At 51.0% G+C, this 23310-nt stretch overlaps 1 protein-coding gene across 1 annotated transcript in view; it reads right to left on the minus strand.

Annotated features, from left to right (window-relative positions):
* The window catches only part of TMEM132C (transmembrane protein 132C), a gene marked incomplete at its 5' end in the record, with an annotated part of 203304 nt that extends 180374 nt beyond the window's left edge, over positions 1-22930 (minus strand). Inside the window, one exon of the mRNA XM_042911161.1 lies at positions 22026-22930. Within this exon, the coding sequence (XP_042767095.1) occupies positions 22026-22930 (905 nt within the window). The remainder of the gene's footprint in view (positions 1-22025) is intronic.
* Positions 22931-23310: the final 380 nt, after the last annotated feature.

Genomic DNA, 23310 nt, shown 5'->3' on the forward strand with positions numbered 1-23310 from the left:
AACCAGGGACCCGTGAGCAAACCCGGGCTGTCGTGCAAGCCTGAGTTTTGGGTGGCGCAGCATGAGGCGACAGGACGACGGGCAGGCCACCACCCCGGTAGGAGCTCTCGGTCGCACGGCAATGCTTGAAGAACCCACAAGGTCTTATCTTGCATTTCTCCCTTGGGTTCTCGGTTTGGGACAGCCAGCATCCCCGCAGCTCGCTGGAACAGTGCTGTGTGGGCAACACGCACACACGCTCTCAGATCCTCACATCAGAACTTCCGTACGTTACTATTTTGCTTCACAACAACCTGCCTTATCTGCTTATAAATTTACTAGAGAATGAAACTTTATATTACTCTTATGAACAGGGGCGCCTGGGTGGCTCAGTCGGTTGAGCGTCCGACTTCGGCTTGGGTCATGATCTCGCGGTTCATGAGTTCGAGCCCCCCGCGTCAGGCTCTGCGCTGATGGCTCGGAGCCTGGAGCCCGCTTCGGATTCCGTGTCTCCCTCTCTCTCTGCCCCTCCCCCGCTCACGCTCTGTCTCTCCCTGTCTCTCAAAAAGGAATAAATGTTAAAAAAAAAATTAAATTACTAGTATGAACGGAACCACTGCATCCCTTGATGAAAACGGAAGGGTTCCGTAACACTAACAACGCGATTGTTACCGTTTAAAGGTGCTGACCCCTGGCCCCCCTCCCGCCCCCCCAGCAACACACACACCACACTGGCAGAAACCACATGTCCACCTACGTGGTCATCCCTCTTTCCCAGATCACTTCTGGACACCAGACTTGTTGAGCAGAGTGAGAAAGTTTAATTTTTGTTTTAATTTGTCTTCTCTGCACGTATCACCGTACTTTTAAGTCACTAGATTTTATAACCTGACAATTGCCTACCTACAGGGTGCAAGTTCCATGAGGACGCCTTCGGTCCGTTTTGCTGCCTTTCCCATCACCGGGACGTAGAGACTGCGCTTAGTAGGCGCTTACCACTGAGTCAGTGGCTAAAGGAATAAACAAATAAATTAATGATTTCTGCCTCAAGGCCTGGACCTCCCCCCCAAAATCAAGAGTCAGCTCGTTTGATTATAAAGTCTCTCCTGGGATTCTTTTCTTCATAAATCAATGCTGTTTGCGCCAACCCAAAGTGAAACGCTCACTTCCCTTCATATTTTAGCCCCTAACGCAATACATTTTTGATGCTGTATTTATTTTCCGCCAAGTAACAATGGGTCTGATGAAAAATGGACAGCCCTGAACCTTGGAATGTGTGAGAAAGAATAATGCGTTGATTAATCAACCTCGCGAAACAGGCAGCCCCCTCTCCCTCAGAGGGTGGCGGGCACGAGCTCACATGAATGGAAACGAGTGAAGAGAATCAATTTTCTAGGAATCAGAAGGCCAAGGGGCTGGAGAGGAACCAGAGGCACATTTTTAGCCTTCTATGCCCTCGTCCTTTCTTCTCGCACTTATTAGCACATCCGAAAAAACAGCATTTCCCCCCTTTTCATTAGCAATCTCACCGTTTCTTCCTCGGATACTCAAGGACAAGGCAATGGAAGTATATGAATGCAACTTTTATTTATTTATTTATTTATTTATTTATTTTGCATTTTGTTCCCAAAGGGGATAACACCTCCGTAGCCAAAAACAAAAACAAAAAACCCTACATTCTTAGCAAAAGTAAACAGCAAGTGACCAAAGATCTCTGCTACTGACCTTCCAATGAGGCTTTCACTCTCCGACTAGAGAGACCACAAATGGAAAACTTTGGATCCATTTTTGTTTTCAATAAAAATCTTGTTTAACAGCATCATGAATATTCATGTTTTCGGCTTACTTCCAAATAAAAACAAGAGAAGCCAGATGAAACGAGGGGAAAAAAAAAAAGCAGTTCACTCAGCTGCACAAAGGTTTGGAGGACAAGATTTTATGTTTTAAGACGTGTGCATCTGTTAAAAAAAAAAAAAGGAGAAGAAAAAGAAAAACAACAAACTTACAATAATCAGAGCATGAAAAGTGCCAGCATCCACATCAGCATTTCTTACATTTCGGTTGTTTCCTCACTGACTTTGCAATGTTTGCCTTATCTGAGGGCAATCATCTCATTGCTCATGTCATTTTTTTTCTGTAAATGAATTCAAACCTAATGACTTGTAAGTAATTTCGCCTCCACTCTTATCTATGACATCACTGGTTTTATAACCTAATTATAATCTTCTTATACACAATAAAACACATTATAACTACTAAAATGAAAGAAGCATGCCCAAATAGTAACTAAAGTCTGGTGTATGGCCAGTGACACGCTCACCCCACTCTTGGAACGAATTATCCTCCCAAACATCGGGCATCGTGAAGAGCCTTCAACCTCACACGACCGTCACTGATAGCTGAGCCCGGGGGCTGAGGGGCTTGGGGACAGAGCAGGTAAGAACACAGCCTAACTTCCAAGGCTTGTCCTTTAGTGGGACCCCGACCATGCACGGAATCGGGCCCACTCTACCACTCGTTCTAGACATTGGACACCCAGAAGGCAGGGTTTAAGGCCAGCCTTCTGAATGCTCTGCGCTATCCAATATGGTAGCCGATATGCTAGTCACATGTGGCTCTTTAAGTTAAAATGAATTAAAATGGAGTACAATTCAACACGTAGTGCCTCCACATCCCCGGCCACGCTTCGAGTGCTCGATAGCCACCCAGGGCGAGAGGCTGTCCAGCTGTCAGGAGCAGATGTACGTAGGCCATCTCGACCAGCACACAAAGTTCTACCAACCAGCTCCGCTCCAGAAACCACACTCTGTCCACACCCAGGAGCTACTTTTCAATAACTCGTTTGTGAAATTCAGGGCCCCACATCCTCTAGAGGTGCACGGAGATGCATCTCCAAATCTTCCTAGGCATTGTGGCTATTTCCCTGGAAGCTTCTGGAACCTTCCGGGTATTCAACTCAATGCCTTTTTCCAGAAGTCTGTCAAATACACCTCCGTCTCCTGGCAAAGTGTCCACATGGAACCCTTCAGCCACTTTACCAGGAAGCAGCAGCCTTATCCACTTTACTTACACATCGTTAAGAAGACACCTGTCAAAAAACAACAACAACAACAAAAAAAAACCCACTGCTATTTTGGAGATACTGGGATCGTTTACAGTGCTATTATCTTGTACTCTGACGGGCACACTGTAATACAGACACAGCCAAGTTCTGATAAGACGGCGTCTTCACACGTTACATATTGGAAAACCATTATTACTCCCTCGGTAATGGAATCGTGATAACATCAAACAAGAATGAGGTGCCATCCTGGCTTTGCTCCAAGTGGAAAAGTCATCCTAATAAACTGGAAACAGACCCAAAGCACAGACTAATAAGAAGGTATCTGGTCTGCTTGTTTCTGGCGGTGGAATAGGTTAACACAATTAACTTGATGAGCCAAGGACTGAAGCCTAGCTGGTACGAAATGCTGAAGTCTGGATCCGAGCGAAAACGCCTCCAGGGATCAGGAAAGTAATTTAAGTAAGTGAGGAGGGTGTGGGGAGGTTCTGGAGGGAGGCGGGGTGGGGGGGGGGTGTGATGGAGTGAGCAAAAGCCACCCAGAGTTCGCTCCAAAATCTCAGAGCAGAAAAGTGGCCTCAACGTTAAGATCTTCTGACTTTCTTTAAAAAGAGAAAACGGAAAATCAGATTCTTAAATAAAATTCATTTTTAAAATTCTATGCACAGCCAACAAAACGTCCTCGAGCCCCCAGACCCTAAGCCATGTACTAAGTAATGTTTTCTTTTTCATGTATTTATTTATTTGGAGAAGGGGGAAGGGGGAGAGAGAGAGGGAGAGAGAGAATCCCAAGCAGGCTCCGTGCTGTCAGTGCAGGACCCATCGTGGGGCTCGAACTTAGAACTGTGAGATCACGACCTGAGCCGAAACCAAGAGTCAGATACTTGGCCAGCGAAGCCACCCAGGCGCCCCTACTAAGCAATGTTTTGATGAATCGGTTCATAGAGGAGAAACAAAAACTGTAATTTCATGAGCAGACTATCCCTCGTGACAGATTGGAACAGTGGCCACGGTTCTTGCCTTCCCTGCTAGGAGTCCCTTAGCAAAGCGACTTTCAGCGACTCTCGTGAACAGGTGAAGCCTGGCTCCCTATCCGCTGATCGGTGACTGCACAGTTCCAGGCTGGGCCATGCTTCTTGGAGCCCTGGGACCGCCATGGAAGCCAGCCCAGGCTGGTCCACCAGCGGAGGACACACACACACGGCCCCGAGGCCCCATCATCCCAGCCTGATGGACCGCCAACCCACAGAAGCAGGGCGGCTGGCCGGGCTCACCCGCAGTGGATCTCAGACAGGGATGAGCACAGCCAAGGTCACAACTGCCCAGCTGAGCAGAGCACAGCTCACTGACCCACAAAATCCCGGGCTGAGGAAACTGCTGTAATTTCCGGGGTGGTTTCTCACATCTGCTACTGTCACTGAATTTTTAGGTCAGTGCGCGGTATCACTGGGGTTCATACCCCGACTCCATTAATGATAAGCTCTATGACTTTGGAACAGTGACTGCGACGCCTCAGTTTCCCCCTCGGGAAGATGAAGGCAATAATGACAATATTCGTACTCACTTCGTAAGGCCTCGGTGACGATTCAGGGAGAGAGCACAGCCCACGGGACCCAGTGGACTGGCCCCTGGCACACCGTTAAGTTCTTGACTAACTGTTACTCCCTAACAATTTTGTCCTCTTCACCCAAGTTTTGAAAAAGACCTCCAGTCCTTGTCCATCAGTAACAACTGAAAAAATAAATCTTAATTTACCGTGCGTAACCCTCAGCAGGCCACGTCTTTCAGAAATCAGGCGTATGTGGTAGGCTTGTCTTAGGGATTATATTAGTCTGCTTTTTAAATTTTTAAAAAATGTTTAATTATTTTTAAGAGAGAGAGAGCGAACAAGGGAGGGGCAGAGAGAGAGGGAGACACAGAATCCGAAGCAGGCTCCAGGCCCTGAGCTGTCAGCACAGAGCCCGACGCGGGGCTCGAACTCACGAACCGTGAGATCATGGCCTGAGCCGAAGTCAGACGCTCAACCGACTGAGCCTCCCAGGCGCCCCAAATGTACTCCCTTTTTTTTTTAATAAAGTTTACTTATTGATTTTCAGAGAGAGAGAGAACGGGGGAGGGGCAGAGAGAGGGAGGGAGAGAGAAAGAGTCCCAAGCAGGCTCCAGCCCAGAGCCCGACAAAAGCCGTGAGATTGTGACCTGAGCCGAAATCAAGAGTCAGGTGCTTAACTGACTGAGCCCCCTAGGTGCCCCAAAGTCCCTTCTTTGATAAGAAGATTCTAGGGGCACGAGTTTCCTTTGTAGCATTATGTCCAATCCCTGATGGGGAGTCCCGAGTGATTCTCCAGGAACTAGAGAGGTAGGAAAGCCATACGCTCTCCTAGACCTTGGACTCTGGGATCCTATATACTCTTCATTCACTTATACACGCAACTCCGGCCCCACTTTTAGAAAACAGTAGTGCAATCAGTCCCACCGGCAAACTATGAAGGCATTATCGTATTGGTTTTAAGGCTATTTCTTACGCCATCACTGTTCAGTGAGGGGTGGAAATGACCCCAAACACCTGAATTGCTGCAGCCCCCAGAAGCAAGGGTCCCCAGAAGCAGGGGCCCCTAGTAGAGGGGTGGCCTGCGAGGCAGTGGAGGCCAGAGCCACAGAATTTAGAAGAAGACAGAGCCAGTCTTCCTCAACTGCTGCCCCGTGCTGTTTCTTTCATGGTGATCATGGAGTCCAGTCCATAGATGCTGGCTAGATAGTCGAATGAATGAATGAATGAATGGGATGGAGAGATTCAGATGCCTCTGGGAAAATGGGAAGAAGGGCGTCTTATGATCAGGGAAGGCTGTGGCTCTTCATGTGTGGTCTCTAGGGCCAGGCGCTTGGCTTTCACACCAAGGACAGACGCTCGGCTCTTGCTGAGGGACGAGTGTCCTGCATCTGCATCAAGACCCCTCATGTCTGCTTGGAAAGCCCGACCTCACTTGTGATCGCCCTGGGAGTCTGAACGTCCCCTGAACTGGTGATGATGTCGCCCAGGCAGTGGGCAGAATCATGACTTCTCCCTCTTGACCCAAGGGATACATTGGACCTCACCGTCGTCCTATGTTTATTTTTCATAGCATTCCGGAAAGGATACACAGGCGTACTCGTTTCACTGCGCTTTGCAGATGTGGTGTTTTCACAATCTGAAGGTTCGTGTTTGCTCTGCCTTGAGCAAGCCGCTGTTGAGCGTTTGCTCACTTCCTGTCTCCGCGTTGCATTCCCATAATTCTTGCAAAAGGTCGAACATTCTCGATACTATTGTATTTTTATGGTGATCTGTGATTTGTGATTACCAGTGACGGAAAGCTCAGATGATAACATTTTTTAGCAATAAAGTGTTTTTAATTAAGGTGGGTACATTTTCTTAGACATGATGCGATCGCACGCGTAGCGGACTATTAGAGTGTAAACGTAATCTTTACATGCACTGGCAATCCAAAAAAATCCACTTGATGTGTGGTGATATTCCCTTTTGGGGGGAGTCTGGGGACTGGGCCTCCAGCCTCCCCGAGTCATGCTCCCTGTGTAGAAAACTCAGCACTACAAAGATGTCAGCGGCTCTGATGATGACAGAGATTAATCACTCAGCATTCATTAGGACTCAATTATTGTGATTCTTTAGTGTTTTGTGGTCTCTCCTTTCGTGTTCTACACACAGGCTTGGCTGTGGGTCTGAAGATAGAACATTCTGGAAAACAGCGTAAAATCCCCAGGGGAGGGGGCTTTTTAATTGCGATTTACTCCACCACGGGGTGTTCATTCTTCTTCCGCACAGACTTTTAAGCCAGTGCCAGGACACCAAGAGAGATGCTCTCTGGAGATTTTGCAAACACCAGCGCGTTCACGGTGAGCCCTCCACACTCTGGCCTGGGAAGCGCTTCTCGGCGGTGGCGGCCACACGATGCCCCAAGAGAGCTCGTCTCCCCCATCACACATGCCAGCTCACCTGGGGGACACCTGCTCCCCACAGCTCTTGGCCTCTTTGGTGGATACGGAGCATCCTAGGACCACGTCCAATGGCATCAACTTCTGTGACACCACAGCGGGGCATGGCTCTCTCTGCCTAACATCTACTGACGGCTCTGAAAGCAGTGACACGGCAGAGGTCAGACGAGGATAAGCAATGGCGGGGGAGCAAGAGGCCGCTCGAATCTGATAAGCCGTGCCCCAATGCACACACCTGCCCACCCCCTCTTTGAACAGTTTAAGTTCCATGCAAAATGATAGCAATCTGGAGCCTCGGAAAAAATAGGAAAAAAGTTGTAGGTGTTTATGTAATATTTTATGCACACGCGCGCGCACACACACACACACACACACACACACACACACACAAAGTCAGCAATTTCCGTAGCAACGGGCCTGCCGCCTGCAATTCTGGAGACAAGTCAAGAACCCAGGGGGAAGTCGCAATGCCAGGTGACTGAATTTCAGGGGTGTGTACAAGCTTTTCCAGATACAGGTAACTTCTCGTTCTTTCCTGAGTAAGGTTCTTCTTGGCTTCAAGTCACTTCAGGGGATGGGGAGCCTGACCAAACGGCCTTTACACCTTGTGATTGTTAAATGACTTCCTTTTAACCTTCTCTGTCTCTGTTGGGTTGAAGAATATAATTTCTTAATGCATTTGTTGCGTCTTGACTTAAGACCACTTCTCAGTGTTCTTTCCCTTCTCAAGCGACTGTCGTTAACAGGTGGAGGAGACCAGAATCGGAAAGAGCACTTAATTCACCGTGGAAAAGACTACAAGCATAGCACCACAAATGCCTGTACAACCTTCAGCTCAACTACAACCTTCAGCTCAACTGACGAATTCTGAAATTTTGCTACACCCACTTTTGCTTCTCCGTCTGTCTCCCTGATGAGCTCATTGCCTTGATCTTTCTCCGCGATTTACCAAATTAGGGCCCTCTGCACTCCAGTATTGCCTACATCCTAACTAATTACATCTGCAATGACCCTAACCACCCAATAAGGTCACTTTCTAGGGTCCTGAGAGTTAGGACTACGACGCAGAGATTCTGCACACAACTGTAAGCGAGGGTACCTGGGAACTTGTTAGAAAAATCAGTTCTCTGGCCCAACTCCACGTCTACTGAGCCAGAAACTTTAGACACGGGTCCGTCCGGGGGCGCCTGGGTGGCTCAGTCGGTTAAGCATCCAACTTCTGATTTGGGCTCAGGTCGTGAGCTCATGGTTTGTGGCATCGAGCCTCTGTGCTGACAGTTCGGAGCCTGCTTGGGATATTCATTCTCTCTCTCTCCCTCCCCCTGCTCGCGCTTTCTCTGTCTCAAAATAAACCAACTTTAAACACAGACAGAAGTGCGGTCCGGTGACTGACACCGTAAAGGTACTGTGGGTAATGCTCACGCCCCTCTAGGTGGGGGGCCACTGGTGCACGCTATTCTTGGCTGCGAGCCGCTCACGGTGGCTGAAAGCACCTGGCTGGCGGACTGCCATCCCAGAGGAGCATCTCCACTCCGTGGGGGTGGAGGGTGAGGGGGGCACCCCGCCCTGGGGCTCCGGGCCACACCGGCACCTGCTAGCTGTCTGTGCTGCTATCCAGATGAATACAAGTCAAGGGAATATTCCCAAATCAGCTGAACTGCCACCTAGGCTGTCCAACGACGTGTCTTTTTTACTTCCAAAACCAAGCCAGCATGTGTTCTCAGCTGTTTCTCTGTCCCTGTACAGCGCACAGAAAATATGGGGAACCCGTGTGTGAGGCTCACAGGCCTTTCTGCCAGAAACACCCACCCTTCTGAGTTCCACAGCTCTTTCTTACATGCTGCCCAAGAGATTGCTCTGAGGCCATCCTCATTCTCCAGTTCATCTGGAGAGAAAGAGAAAAGACATCCACTGCCTTCTGGTCTTTCCAAGCTTCCCACGCGTGTCTCAAGGGTCCTTTCAGTGTCCGACCAACACGTAACTTCTTCTAGTCCCCGCCTGATGCTCTGTTTCTCTTTACCCTCAGTTTAGGAGTTATTTAACCTCATCTTTTGGAATAAGAACCAACCTGATGAAAGTTTTAACAATTTTTTTGGTCCAATTCCAAAGTTAAGGGTTTCACACTCTTGTTTTCCATGTGTGCTATGACATCCCATTCTTCATGGAAATCAGCATGACGTGTTCGCGTGATGGCTTGAATCTTGGGAAGAACCATGGCAGACTAAGAACCATCAGGGGATGAATACATCACTTATTAAATACAAAATATTAACCCCCAACAGAAGGTGGGTTGATGGAGAGTTAAATACCCATAGCAGGTTGACTAACCATGGGGAGACAAATGGTCTCTTAAGCTCGTTGGAGATTCTGTAGCCTGAGTGGTTACTGAGAAGGCGGTCATGTCACTCCCTGACCCTGCAGCCAAGCTCAGCTAAGTGAAAACGGTGCCTTCCCACCGTCCTTCTTAATGCGGCTGCCATGTTCGATTCCCCTCTTCCCACCTTGCATTTCAGGATGGCATAATTGGGTTTGTCAGCGGGATGCCATGTTTACCTCTTCTGTGTGAGAGATGCTGACAGTGATCTATCAACTCTGAGAGGCAGTCCCGCGCCTAAGAAGCCAGTTCTGGGGAAGTGCTTGTTAACGCCAATGAAATGGATGTAATTGAAGTGTGATACGCTTTCTGCCAATGAGCTATCAAGGATGGGCTCTGTCTGTGAATATACCTCTCTGATGTTATCAAAGCCCTTCTTCTTTCTTAAGAAAGGATATTAAGATATACTTATTGTGAAGTATAGATTGACTAGATCAGGTCCTTGCTCTTTGGTAAACATGAAAATTGGCCTTGATTTTAATGGCTTGTTGCCATGTTCTCTGCTGCCAACATCTGGGAAGAGTGTTTCAAAGAAACAGAACCTCTTACATTGCCAAGCGAGGCCGTTATGTCCCCAACAGCCACGTCTTGCCACATGTTCATGGGGACCGTCATGATTCCCTGAGAACCACAGCTGCCTTCTACGCCCGAGAGCAGATGGGTTATCACCTGTGATTACAGATATGCCCCTGGTCATCAACCATTTGTTTTCTTCTGCGTTTCTCAATGCCAGCATCACTGATTGGCATTATGAGTTGGGGTATCCTTTGCTGGGGACAAGGAGGTTATCCTGTGCGTTGGGGAATACCTAGCATCGTCCCCGGCCTCTACGTATGACATACCAGAGGAAACGCTCCCCCAGCTCTGATGACCAAGTACGTCACGGGAGGTTTCCAAATGGCCCCCAGGAGGGGGGATAAATCTGATCCCTGGTTGAGAACCTCTGGTTTTGCCTGAATGGAAGCAAGGGCATCCTTCCTCCTAAAGGATGCGGACGTTACCACAGAGACGGAAGTTCATCACTTAGAATAGCTTCACGTGCATCTGGAAGCTCTCAACCAAGAGCAGCTATAATGTGCCCCCCGTGTGGGGCGCCCGAGTGGCTCAGTCGGTCAAGCGTCCAACTCTTGGTTTCGGCTCAGGTCATGATCTCACGGTTCCTGAGTTCGAGCCCTGCATCTCTCTCCCCCTCCCTACTCTCTCTCTCAAAATAAATAAATAAACCTAAAAAATTGTTTAATGTGTCCTCTATGTAACTTCAGGAAAAACACATGTAGTAATAAAAACATAATAATGCAATAATAATAAATGGTATTTTCTAGGTGCTCAAAATGTGCCAAGCACAGGTTAAAATTCTATCCAATTTAAGCCTCGCAACATCCCTGAGGGTAGCTGCGAAGATTCTTATCCTCATACAGAAATCGAGGCACAGAAAAGTGGAGGAGGCTGTCTGTGTGTTGCCACTGGGAGACCGTGAGTTCAGGATTTGAACTCAAGCATCGTCTCTAGAGCTTACACCCCATCCCGACGCTACCGGTGGGCACCTTGTCTGGCCCGTGGGTAAACCCACTGTCTTCCAGTACTGATACCTCAGTTTCCCCTTTGTCAAACACTCTGCCTCCGCTCTCCACCCATTGGCAGTGAGATTAATCCACCACTTGCAAATGTGAGGGGTAGCCTGGTGAATAAGCACGTTCCAATTCGCTGGTCCCGATAAACACATTAGGGATGGGTACGTGGCTCCAATAAGGCAGACTCAATTCCAGCTCATCTGTGACAAAAGTGTCCGCCTACACATTTCTGGTGTGGTGGTCGCGGTGGTAACACACACACAGAACGCAAACTTTACCATCATCACCACTTTTAAGCGTATGGCTCAGCAGCGTTCAACGCACTCACCACGGCCCATCTCCAGAGTTCATTTCATCTTGTGAAACCGAAGCTCTTCGCCCATTCGGCGATAATTCCCCCAGCCCCCCAGCGCTGACGACCACTCTCCTCCTTTCTGTCTGGATGACTGTGACTAAGTACCTCCCGTAAGAGGAGATCCCACAGTATTTGTCATTTTCTGACTGGCTTATTTCACGTTGTATGATGTCCCCGAGGTTCGTTCGTGTTGTAGCAGGTGTCAGAATCCCTTTCCTTTCAAAGGCTGACTCATATCCCATTGTTGTGTGTGGACGCCGATGGCTCTCCATTCATCCATTGGTGGGCACTCAGGTTGCATCCGTTTCTTGGTCGTTGTGAATGATGCTGCTGTGGGTATATGAGTGTCTCTTCAAAATTGCGCCTTCAGTTCTTTGGGGCACACACACACAAAAGTGCAATTCCTGGATCATACGCCAATTCTACCTTTAGTGTTCTGAAGTGCCGCCATATTGTTTTTCACAACAGCTGCACCATTTTACATCCCATCCGTAGGAGACAAGGGTTCCGCCTACTGCACACCCTCATTGACACTTGCCATTTTCTGGTTTTTCGACGGCAGCAATCCTAATGGGGGCGAGGTGGTATTTCATTGTAGGAGACGTGCACTTTCAAACTCCTAAGTGTTGTATGAGCTGGGAACCAATGGAGTCACCACGGAGGGAGCCAGTAGGCGTTGGGACAGCATTAAGAAGACAGGGGTTCGGACGATGGGGTGAGAGAGGATGAATCCCAGAATTGGTTGTTCAGAAAGCTGCATGGCGTGCTGTGAATAATGGCTTGCCAAACACTATGTAAGTGTGATTTTCTAGAAGTCCAATAGGGCCATCCAACCAGCAGTCCCAGGAGGAGCCAGGATATGGATTCTCAGGAGTCATGGGTCTGATCCAGGGAGCAGTGGGTAAAAGCCTCTAAAAGCCTGTGTCCCCCAGTGCTGTTGGGATTCCATCTTTCAAAAGCCCCCCTGAGACATTCAAAAGAAGAGACACTTTCTTCAGGAAACCACGTCCAAAGTGAGCACAATACCAGAACGAGATGCCATTGGATGCTGATATTCTAGGGAAATGTGAGATACGGTCTTCATCTTTCTCTACGTGCTGTCCCCCCAAACAGTTCCACCTGAGTGACAGCCACCATCCAGGTCCGAACGTGCTGGTCCTTCTAGCTGATGCTTCTGAGGTAAGGTGACAGAGAGAGAAAGCCCCAGTTGACATAAGTTAGGCTAAGGCAGCAAGGTCAGGCCTCGAGAACATGGGTTCACTCCAGAGGAAAGAGGGCGAGGGACACCAGGACCCCAGCCATGGTCACTGGGCTCACCTGAGGAAATGGCTGGAAGCTGGACCTGAGACCCACTGCCCACATCTCTCCCCCTTCGATCGCCTCCAACGCCACAGGTCCTCTTGTCTTCATGTCCCCATTTCCAGGAGCCCTCCTTTTTAAATAAAATGGTGTAGGGGTGCCTGGGTGGCTCAGTCAGTGAAGCGCCCGACTTCAGCTCAGGCCATGATCTCACGGATCGTGAGTTCGAGCCCCGCGTCGGGCTCTGTGCTGACAGCTCAGAGCCCGGAGCCTGCTTCAGATTCTGTGTCTCCCTCTCTCTCTCTCTGCCCCTCCCCTGCTCGTGCTCTGTCTCTCTTTCTCAAAAATAAATAAACATTAAAAAAAATACCCCAGTATGAGGCCACCAGTCAACTGAGAGTGCAACTCTTGATCTCCAGGTTGTGAGTTCGAGTCCCACGTTGGGTGTACAGACTACTTTAAAATAAATGTCTTTACAAAAAACACCCCAGTACTCTGGGACACTGGAGTACCCCACGCTCCCTCTGCAATTATCACTCGCCCCTCAGCCCACCGCTGCTCCCCAAACACGCCCAGGTAGACAGGACTGCAAGTCCCAGGTCCCCTTATGCACGTGCTAAACCATTTGCAACAGACACAGCTGTGATCTGGGAAGCTCGAAAACTAAGACTAGCCTTTTATTATTTTATTTTCTTTTGAAGACTACGGTAACTTAAATCGGTTAAAGAATGTGGAACAGAGGCGGCCGGTCTGGGTCAGGAAGGCAGTGCTTCCTTTCTGCTTTCAGAGAACCAGAGTCTGTGTTTCGTACAACAGCCGAACGGGCTCACCGAAGCCAGGCAGGAAACATTATTTCTTCACGTCTTCCCCAGCAGAAAGAAAATTGTTCCTTTTCTCTGTTCCAGGAGAACACACTTAAAATGACAAGCTGAACAAAATGAAAACAAACCTCTCCTTCGGAGACATTCAACAGGGAAATGAATTTTAGGCAGACTGTGGGAAAATGAGTTGCTCGTACTGTCTGCACCAAGCTCCGAATGTGCAGCCCGTGCAAACCCGACTGTGCTTTGGGGTCTCCTCCTGACGATGAGTCTGGGGACCGCGGGTCACTCCTGAGCGCCCCACCTGACCTGGGGACAGATGCCTAGTTGGAAACGGGGAGTCGAATTATCCAGGGGCGAGGCTTTTCCATGTCCTTGGACATACACGGCATCGGGGAAAGAAAAGAGAGCTCCCCCAAATTCGCTTACAGCAGCATGCACACCGGCTGCGGTCTGTAAGCAGGGGGAGGGTTGGAGAACGTAGGTGCAGGTGCACCGAGCACAGCAGGGGGTGTTCTCCACGTGGCGAGGGCCCAGCGCCCATCTGTAGCTCCGCTTACGGTCGGAGCTGCCCAGGGGCACGTAGTAACTCAGAAGATCCTGGGAGGACGGAGTGGGAGGCTCCAAAATGCCTGGGGTGGTCTGTCCTCTCCGGAGTGGGTGGGACTTCCTGTCTGCGGGGGACCCCAGGATGTGGCCTCACTGGGAAGCGGTCTTTGCCGACGTGAGTGGTCCAGGAGGTCCGGATGAGGTCCTTGCGAGGGAAGGAGAGGGGACCTGAGGCACGGCCGCAGAGGGGACCCAGAGGGACCGACCGCAGCGGGGGAAGCAAAGCGGCCACAAGCAGAAGTACCAGCAGAATGGGGAAGAGACGGGGGAGGGACACTCACCCAGAGGGGGCGCGGCCCTGCCAGCTGATTTCAGATTCCTGCCCCCGGAACTGTGTGAACACGTTTCTGTCCCTTTCAGCCCCCAGGGCGGGGTAGTTTGTTACAGAAGCCCTGGGAGGCAAATACACCTGCTGTGTGGAGCCACGACTTAGATCTGGAGACACAGCTCAGCCCAGGGTCGCCATCGGGTCCCCAGGCCTGCGCGGCGGGGCTGAGAAGCGATTCCCTTGTCCGCACGCATCAACGCAAAGGCCGTGCTTACAGCCCACGTTTCCAGCTTCTCGTCAAAAGCAGCAAACCCGGGTCCCCGTGCCACCGCGTGCAGGGACTTGAGAGACGGCCGCCGTGGGTGGCTTCTTCCGCTCAAGCACCATGGTCTCCAGTCCATCCCCGCTGTGGCCCAAACCACTAGTTCGTTCCGTCCTCTGCACGTGACAGTCCACTGCGTGGACAGATCGCGGTTTGCTCATCCGTCGGCCGCTGGGCATTGGGGTGGTTTCCACGCGTTGGCTGTTATGAAAAATGCTGCTGTGGGCATCTGTGTGTTCTGTGTATTTGTGTAAGCAGACGACACAGCAGAGCTCCCGACTGGCTCAGTCTAGCAGGAAAGACACGCTCCATGAATCCCCCCACCAGCTACCCACCAGCGGGAGCCCAGCCCCGGGCCCTTTGCCCCAGGGCTGGCTGGGAACCAGGTCTGCCTGTCAAAGGTCAGGGTCACAGAATCCTCTTAGAGGAGGGGACAGCCAGCCTATGACGCGACCTGCACGCCCCCCCCCCCCCGACACATTTAGGATCTAGGACTGAGTCTGTTGACAGATCTCATCCCGTTTGCAGAAATAATTCTCTCCCCCCGCCATCCCTGCATACTAAGTCCCTTTGGCTCATCTCCTTACAAGCTTCTTCCCTGCCTCCCCCCACCGCCCCCGCCTTTACCCTTTTGATTTATTTACCAGAAGATGCTGGAAACACAGAGGAGCTGTTAAGTGTAGGCGACATGCGTTGATTTGGCTGGGGGGACGTCGGTGGTTAACAAGGATGCCCAGCACACATCCACCCGTCAAATCGGGACAGAGCTCATGAGTCAGGAGCCCCGCATCCCTGTGCCATCCGCTGAGGACACCTCCCCTGCTCCCTGATCCCGTGATCCGGCCTCGGCAAAGCACGGGCCATTAACGGAGCTGCACGGCACACAGGGTCTGCCCTCTGCTCCCATTTTTACTTCTGGGAAGACTACCTCCTTACCTCACCGTGTTTTACTCAAAAAAGAAAAACATCATCTCTTCGGGTTGATGCCCCGAAGGCTCCGTCATCGGTGCCGGCTCGTGAAACCCACCCAGAAAGCGCAAAGCGGACCCGAGACTTAATGCTCGCTTGTCAGTAACTCTGGAGAAACACACAGGTCCGGATGAACGAGCAGAAAAGGAGATGCCGAGATTCCTAACCGTGCTCCTGTGCCGTGGCGGCGGGGGCAGAGGGCGGCCACCCCGGAGGACAGCCCGCTGGCTGGTCACGGGCTGGCGGGACACAGGGTGACAAGCTGAGGCCCACAGAAGTCTAGACACAGGGGGAGCTCTCCAGATCTTTGACCGTCACCGTTGGTACCTCTTGTGTCACAGAGAGCCCCCGCTCTACGCTCGATTCTCCCACAGGCCAAAGTCCCTCGTCTCCAAAGACCCGACCTGACCTCCAGAACACAGGCTTCTTCTGATAACTTGACAAACATTGCTGGTTCTTTACTATTTTGTTTTGCCGAGTGAAGGAAGCCCTTTCCTCCTCTCTCTTCAGACGTTTGTAACTCACAGCAATTTGACAAAGCGTATGACTGTAAACAAAGACGGAAACATTCTTCTCTTTCTCCCTACCTGATTGCCCCGGAATTCAGAAACTCTTATGAAATAGCCTCATTTTTCCCGATAACATATGTACTCTTATAAGCTCAACGAGAATCTGTTCTCTTTGTAATGCGTGACAATTAGACAAGATCTTAGCTTGGCTTCTTAGCATAAAGACCCTTTAAAGGTCTGATGTTCCTTATTACCAGACAGTTTAAAGAACTGAGGTTGACTTTAGGGAGCGGGTGAGGCCCTTTGGATCTGACCACAGCTTGTTACTAAAATGTCATTCTGGGGAATATGCACAGAATCAGTATTCTGACCACATTTACATCAGTAATCCACATTTAATTAGCCTTTTTTTTTTTTTTTTTACAAACAAATGAGTTTCACTGTATCTTTGAAATGACTAGAAAAATGGTATTTCAGGGGAAAACTACAGTGTACCGTGATCAGACCCTCACTGTCCGTGGTCTCTCGGGTTTTGTGATCTACCTGCAAACGTCAGAGAAACCACCGCGATGGAACTCGTGGGGACGACCTTCGTGCCCGCCGCTGGACAGGCCGCGAGGTTCACAACATCAAAGGGTCAACCCGCAAACCGGGAAAACCCCTGGGAATGAAACCTCACCCTCTAAAGAGCTTCCAACTCACATCTAGGCTGCTTATCATCTGCTCGGATTATCCACCTTCGTATTCTTTTATTTCCAAAGAGATGCCTCCTTATTAAATTAGCGATCGCTCCCAGGGCTCAGAGTCCTGGTTCAGGGGAGAGCCCACGTGCAGCACCACCTCCTGAAATGAAACACGCTCACGGCCATCTCGTCCCAAGTGAGCGTGAGGACAGGCGGTCGCTAACACATCACCTTGCACCTGTGTGAAATCACCGGGAAAATAATGTGGATTGACCTCGACCGGTAAAACTTGAATCTGATTACAACCCATTGGAGTTGCTCAGTTGGCTAAGTCTTGGCTTCTGGGAACCTCTGCTCTGGGGGACTGTTTTACTCTCTGGTCATCCTACTGACCTCTGTCTCCTCCCCAAGGTCTTAGATGCCCCTCGGCGGGTCACTCACACATCAATCCATCTCCATCAGGACTGGACGCCTGAAGGAGCTCAACAGTCCGCCCGCCCGCGTGCATGATGGCGAACGTTGGAGCAGCGAACGTGGGGGTCCTCAGCCTGGACGCCGCACCAGCAGTGACGTGACAGTCACACCAGGCGAGCTGCTCACACTCTGCTGACCCAAAGCGGTGGGGGTGTATTAAAACCACACAGAAGCAGAGACCAGCCTTGGGAACTCCCTGAGCCGACAAACCCAGGTGGGTCACACAAGAAAGCTTCAGTGAGATTGTTTGGCAAGACAGGCGAGGCCAACCTGACCTGGGTCATTGCTTGCTTATGCCTCTGGAAACCATAAGCAAGATTTAAACTGTTCCCCCAAATGGAGAGGAGGTAACCAGTAACCCATTTCCTTCCATTTAAGAAAATCCTAATGTTGTAACCAATGCCCATGAAGAAGAAACAGTCCGTGCCTCCAGGCTCTGGGAACTGCTCCCTCCCCTTCCCTTTTCTTTTCTTTTCTTTTCTTTAAAAAAAAAAAACTTTAAATGTTTATTTATTTTGAGAGAGACAGTGCTAGCAGGGGAGGGGCAGAGAGAGAGAGAGGGAGACACAGATCACAAGTGGGGGAGAGTCAGAGAGGGAGGGAGGCACAGAATTTGAAACAGGCTCCAGGCTCTGAGCAGTCAGCACAGAGCCCGACGCGGGGCTCGAACCCACGAACTGCGAGATCGTGACCTGAGCCGAAGTCGGACGCTCGACCGACTGAGCCCCCCAGGCGCCCTTCTGGGAACCACTTTCTAACATACACCCCACTCAAGCCTCATCCCATGTTTTTGGCTGGAGGGCTCCCGGTGTGCAGTGTCTTTCTGGTGTGTTCACAGTAAACGTTTGCTACTATGACTTCAGGGGTTCATTGGTTTTACTTCTGGTTTTTGTTTTCCTGAACTTTGGACACAAGGAAGCGAGCCTGTCCCCAGCCGCAGCGGACAATGGGCCACCTCTTTGGCACCTGAAGGTATCAATTACGTTGCTCAGTGACAAGGCCAAGGGGCAGTGGCCTTCCCTGCTCAGCCCTTTAATGACCTGCGAGGTCCGGACCCACGGAGGTAAAGCGAACATTGATCCCAACACAGGAAGAAACTGTAAACCTCATGTAACACGGGGCTTTGAGGAAGCAGCGGTCGGGAATGAGAGCCACCCTCAGCATCCCGAGAGCTTCCGGAACATTCAGGCGCGTGGGGACGGCAACGGGAATTTTCAGGACCGACGACTCCAACCGTCAATGTATTTTGGAAGTCCCCAGAATAGGGAACAACGCCTCCGCCCGCTATAAGGAATCTTGACATTGATCAAGAAGTCTCCATCAGTCGTGAAGGAAAACGTCCACGGAAAGGAACGTATGTGATACAAGCTTGACATCAGGTATTTGGTTTTGCATGAATTCCATATATGCTTGCTCTGTGGTTCGACATGTGACAAGGGACCAAGGGGCCTTGCCCACTGGACGGACACACTTACATGTGTCTATGAAACACCTCCGGTTATGCGTGCTTCATTTCTGGTGGTGATCATTCTTTGTCACATTCTCAGGTAGGTTTTCCAAATAACGTTACGACTAAAGGACACAACGCTTCAACTTTCCGCGTCTTGACTTTGATCATAAAATTGGGGTCGCCTTTGAATTAAATTCATGAAGTCTCCAGTGAAAAGGAGGCTGCTGCTTTTTGCTTAGGGAAGAGGGTCTCATTCGTGAAAATGATCTTAGAAAGGAGGCCCAGGCCGGGTTCCAATACAGGGTAGTGGCCCTGTAATGATTCCCAAAAAGTCCTGGATGTCTCCAAATACAGCCTTGTCGTCAAAGCCATGGTGAAAGATGACAGGGGAGAATGACGGGGAATTTCAGAGTCAGGAGAGGCCTTTCAAGGACTCCTCAAGGCCCCGGAATTTCTGAGGAGAGAGGTAACAGTGATGGGCAAGATGGATTTCTCCTGTGGGAGGGAAGGGTGGTGGGCAGCTGGGTGTGGGTTCCCGTGAGCACACGCCCTGGCGGGGAGGAAGGGACAGACTCACTGTTCCTGCCGCATCTGTGTGGGTCCCCTCCTGTTCTCTTACTGCATTTCTATCCTTGGAACAATGTATTTAAACAGGAAAATTATTTTGGAGGCACCCGGGTGGCTCAGTCAGTTGAGCATCAGACTCTTGATTTTGGCTCAGATCAGGACCCCAAGGTTGTGGGTTGGAGCCCCACTTAGGCTCCACACTGACAGTGCAGATCCTGCTTGGGGTTCTCTCTCTCTCTCTCTCTCTCTCTCCATCCCTCCTCTGCTCATGCAAGCTTGCTTTCTTGCCCTCAAAATAAATAAATAGGGGTGCCTGACTAACTCGGTTGGTTAAGCATCCAGCCTCGGCTCAGGTGATGACCTCGCGGTTTGTGGGTTTGAACACTGTGTTGGGGTCTGTGCTAACAGCTCAGAACCTGCTTGGATTCTCTCTCTCTCTCTCTCTCTCTCTCTCTCTCTCTCTCAAAAAATAAAAAAAAAACTTAAACACAATTTCTTTAAATGAAATATATTATCTAGAAAGGGAAAGCCTGCTTCTTGCACGGTCTGCCCATCGGTCATGGTAGCCACATCCTTCGGGCCTCCCGTCTGGGAGTCATTCCCGCCTGTCCCCCAGGACTCTGGTCTGGGGTTGGAAAGATCCGGAAGGCAGAAACAAGGCTGCCGCACTTCACGGCATTAAGCAGCGCCCAGCCCTGGACCCTGCCATCACAGCCCTCTGCGCTCCAAAGGGCTTGTCGTTATTAAAAAAAAAAAAACAACAACCCAAAAAACAAAAAACAAAATAGTTTTGCTCTTCAAAGAAAATCACGGTGAAGCGGGAATCAATATGACGTCGAGAACAGAGCTGGCAGCTGCAGTTTCATGAAGGCACGGTGATGTCCTTTTACTGCTGAAACAGAATCCAGCACCTCTGCAGGTTTTGATGGATGTTCAAACACAACCCTCATATATGCACCTTTTACGTGCCAGGCACTGTTACAAGCCTTAACGAATGAATACTGGCCCTCGGGGGCCTCCCCTGTTGAACAGGATAGGCTACAATGGCATCTGATCTAGACATGAGGGGACAGGGGCACAGGGAGCTGGCACGACCCGGGCAGCAGAAGACTTGGGCTCAGAACTGTGCTGGCGCCTCACCACTGGTGCCGTTGGTTCCGTCTTGTGCATCTACGTTCCAAAGCCAGGGCCGCATGTATTTATTTTATTTAGAATGAAACGATCTGGAACCGAGCATGCTAAGGAACTCAGGAAGAACAAAACTCACACCTTCCCTGTATCTTTCCCATCAAAGACGGGAGGAAGCAAACCCAGATCGTCTTATCTCAATATTTGCTATCCTGGCCCCGCGGTTGTAAGGTTGACATTGCCTTGAAGTCACCGGTGCCCTGACAGGGAGGTGTGACCGTCCTCTCACACACAGTCAGCGGGGGTCTGGCTGACCACCGAGGCTGACAGTGTAGACGCACTGGGAATCCCCACAGGGCAAACTCGGTATCTTGTAAAAGACGTGGGATTTCATAGCCCTGTTGTAGAGGCCCTCGATCACTTCCAAGAACACGAGGGCAGAGCGGATACAATCAGCCCACTTAAAAACTGAAAGGAAACGATTACAAGGACAATGACAAGACAGCCGCTTTAGAGAAAAATTATCTGAATCCCGGGGATGAAGACAATGCCTGGAGACACATCTCGAAACCTCTGAGGGCATCTTATGAAAACAAACACAAACACAGCCTTTGAAAATGACCATTCTTCAAGGTAAATGACAAAACTTAAACCAAAAGAAAAATGCAATAAAATGCCACCATTCTATTCGGCAGATACTGTTCCCGAGCAACTCCTTCCAAGTGTGATTTTTTTTTTTATTCTAAAAAGAACCACAGCGTAGCTGTAAGTATAACCCAAGACCTTCTTAACTAGAAAGGGGGTGGGGGGAGGGAAGCGATTCTTATCATCGTTATCTTTTAAACAAATCTCAATCAAATATTTTCTCATTATTATGAAATCCGGGTCCGCATTTTAAGAGGATTTGCCGTAAGTGGCTTTTCCCCAGTATGAATAATCCTCAGATAACAGACGCTCCTGTACCGAACTCAGAATCGTCACACAGAGTCACAGAGAAACCCTATTAGAACCGGAGCCACCTGCTGAGCCAGCAGCGGTGACGGCAGCCGGGTTATTCTGTTGCTTCAACTGACTTTCTGTTCTTTCTTTTTTTAGAAGACGCAACACCTCCGTGGGGCGATTTCTCCTTTAATCACCGCTAACCTGGGCTCAGGAACTGAGGCTTCCCCAGCCCCGACTTGGCAGCATTGAACCTCAAGGATTTTTTTATAAAGGGCGTGTCCTTGCCCTTTTTCCCACGCACGCCCAAAACGGAGCATCAAAAACCCTAGGTCTTTTCTCGGGCCCTGGGACCTTACGGTCTACGTCACACAAGTGCTGTCTGTGTATCTACAAAGGAACTCAAGCTAAAGAAAGATCACATCCTTCTCCTCCAAGTTCGATGGCAACTCAAGGTCAAAGAAGAGCGATCCCTTCCCACTTGTTTCCTTCGGAAGCGGTTTCTGGCCCCCTTCCTCCCGCCCCCTCACCCACGACGTAAGAGGCGCTGCCGAATGCACGTGGGCGGCTGCATGCACGAACGTGGCTTCACCGCAAAGCCAGAGGGTCCCCGCAGGGGCCCAAGGGCCCAGGCTGCCGCGGGCCAGGCGGGGCACCTACCTCAGGATGAAGAGGTCCACGGTGGAGTTGTTGGCGACGCTGACGTAGGCAGTGACCACGTCTCCTTGCTTCACGGGCTGGGAGGGCAGCCAGATGGCCACGTTGCTGTCCAGACGCAGCTCGCGGAGCTGGGCGCTGTCCTGGGCCCGGTAGAGGCTGATGCTCCCGATCCTCTGCAGGCGGGGCACGGCCTCCTCCGGCCCGTCCCTGCCCGGCCGGATGGAGTTGCCCTTCCTGGCGTCCCCGCCGCCGGCACAGTCCCCGCGCCCGTCCCCCGGCTGCACGGCATAGTAGAGCTCCACGGGGCTCCCCTCGGGCGGCCCCGGCGCCTTCTTCCTCCCGGCCAGCACGGTGGGGGGCCCGAACCAGCCGGCCAGCAGCTCCAGCTCGGCCACGCACAGCCCCAGGGCCCCCTGCAGCCGGCAGCCGGCCCGCACCTCCCGGGTCTCCCGGAAGGCGAACACCCGCAGGCAGGGCAGTCTCTCGCCCGGGCTCCGCGCCGCCCAGTCCCGGCCCAGCACGTGGAAAAGCACCTGCACCTTGGGGCGGCTCAGGTACACCTTGTCCCGCACGATGTGCGCCCTCAGCTTCCAGTTGAGGCCGAACTTGCTGGCTGGCCCCAGCAGGTTGGAAGGGACCATCAGGTCCAGGGGCACCACCTTCTGCACGGAGAAGGGCCCGTAGCTGGCGTTGAGCGCCGGGGGCCTCGTGGCCTTGTACGTGAAGAAGGACTCGACTCTGGTGCGCAGGCTGGAGTTGTGCAGGGCGTCCTGGCTGGCCTCCTTCAGGAAGAAGGCGGTTTCGGCCCCCAGGATGTGGTAGCTCACGGGCAGGTAGGGCGGCCGCGAGGAGAACCTGTGCACGTCGTCGGTGACGCCGCGGCCCTCGATCACTGCGGGGGCAACGGGAGACAGGAAAAAAAGACAGAGAAGGGGTCATTACTGGACTCCTGGGAACACAGCAGGCCCACAAGCAACTCAGAAACGAGGAGGAACATTCCAAAGCCCACGTGGCCAGCGTTTTCACGGTCCTCCCGGGATCAGCCAGTAAAGGACTGTGCGCTATGCCAAGTATATACCGGAGCCTGGAGCTCTAGATTTTTGTTCCCTGGGAACGATTCAGCAGTGACGATCTCCTATGTCCATGTAAGAAAAAGCTGGCAAGATACCTGTGGGTGTAGAGTCAGGCTGTTTATTAATGGTCTGCGTGAGTTTAAAACATTTAATGGCAGGGACACGTGAACAGAGAAACGGACCAGTGGAACCGAGGGGTCCATAAAAGATCT

The sequence above is a fragment of the Panthera leo genome, chromosome D3 (genome assembly GCF_018350215.1).
Source record: "Panthera leo isolate Ple1 chromosome D3, P.leo_Ple1_pat1.1, whole genome shotgun sequence".
NCBI lineage: Eukaryota > Metazoa > Chordata > Mammalia > Carnivora > Felidae > Panthera > Panthera leo.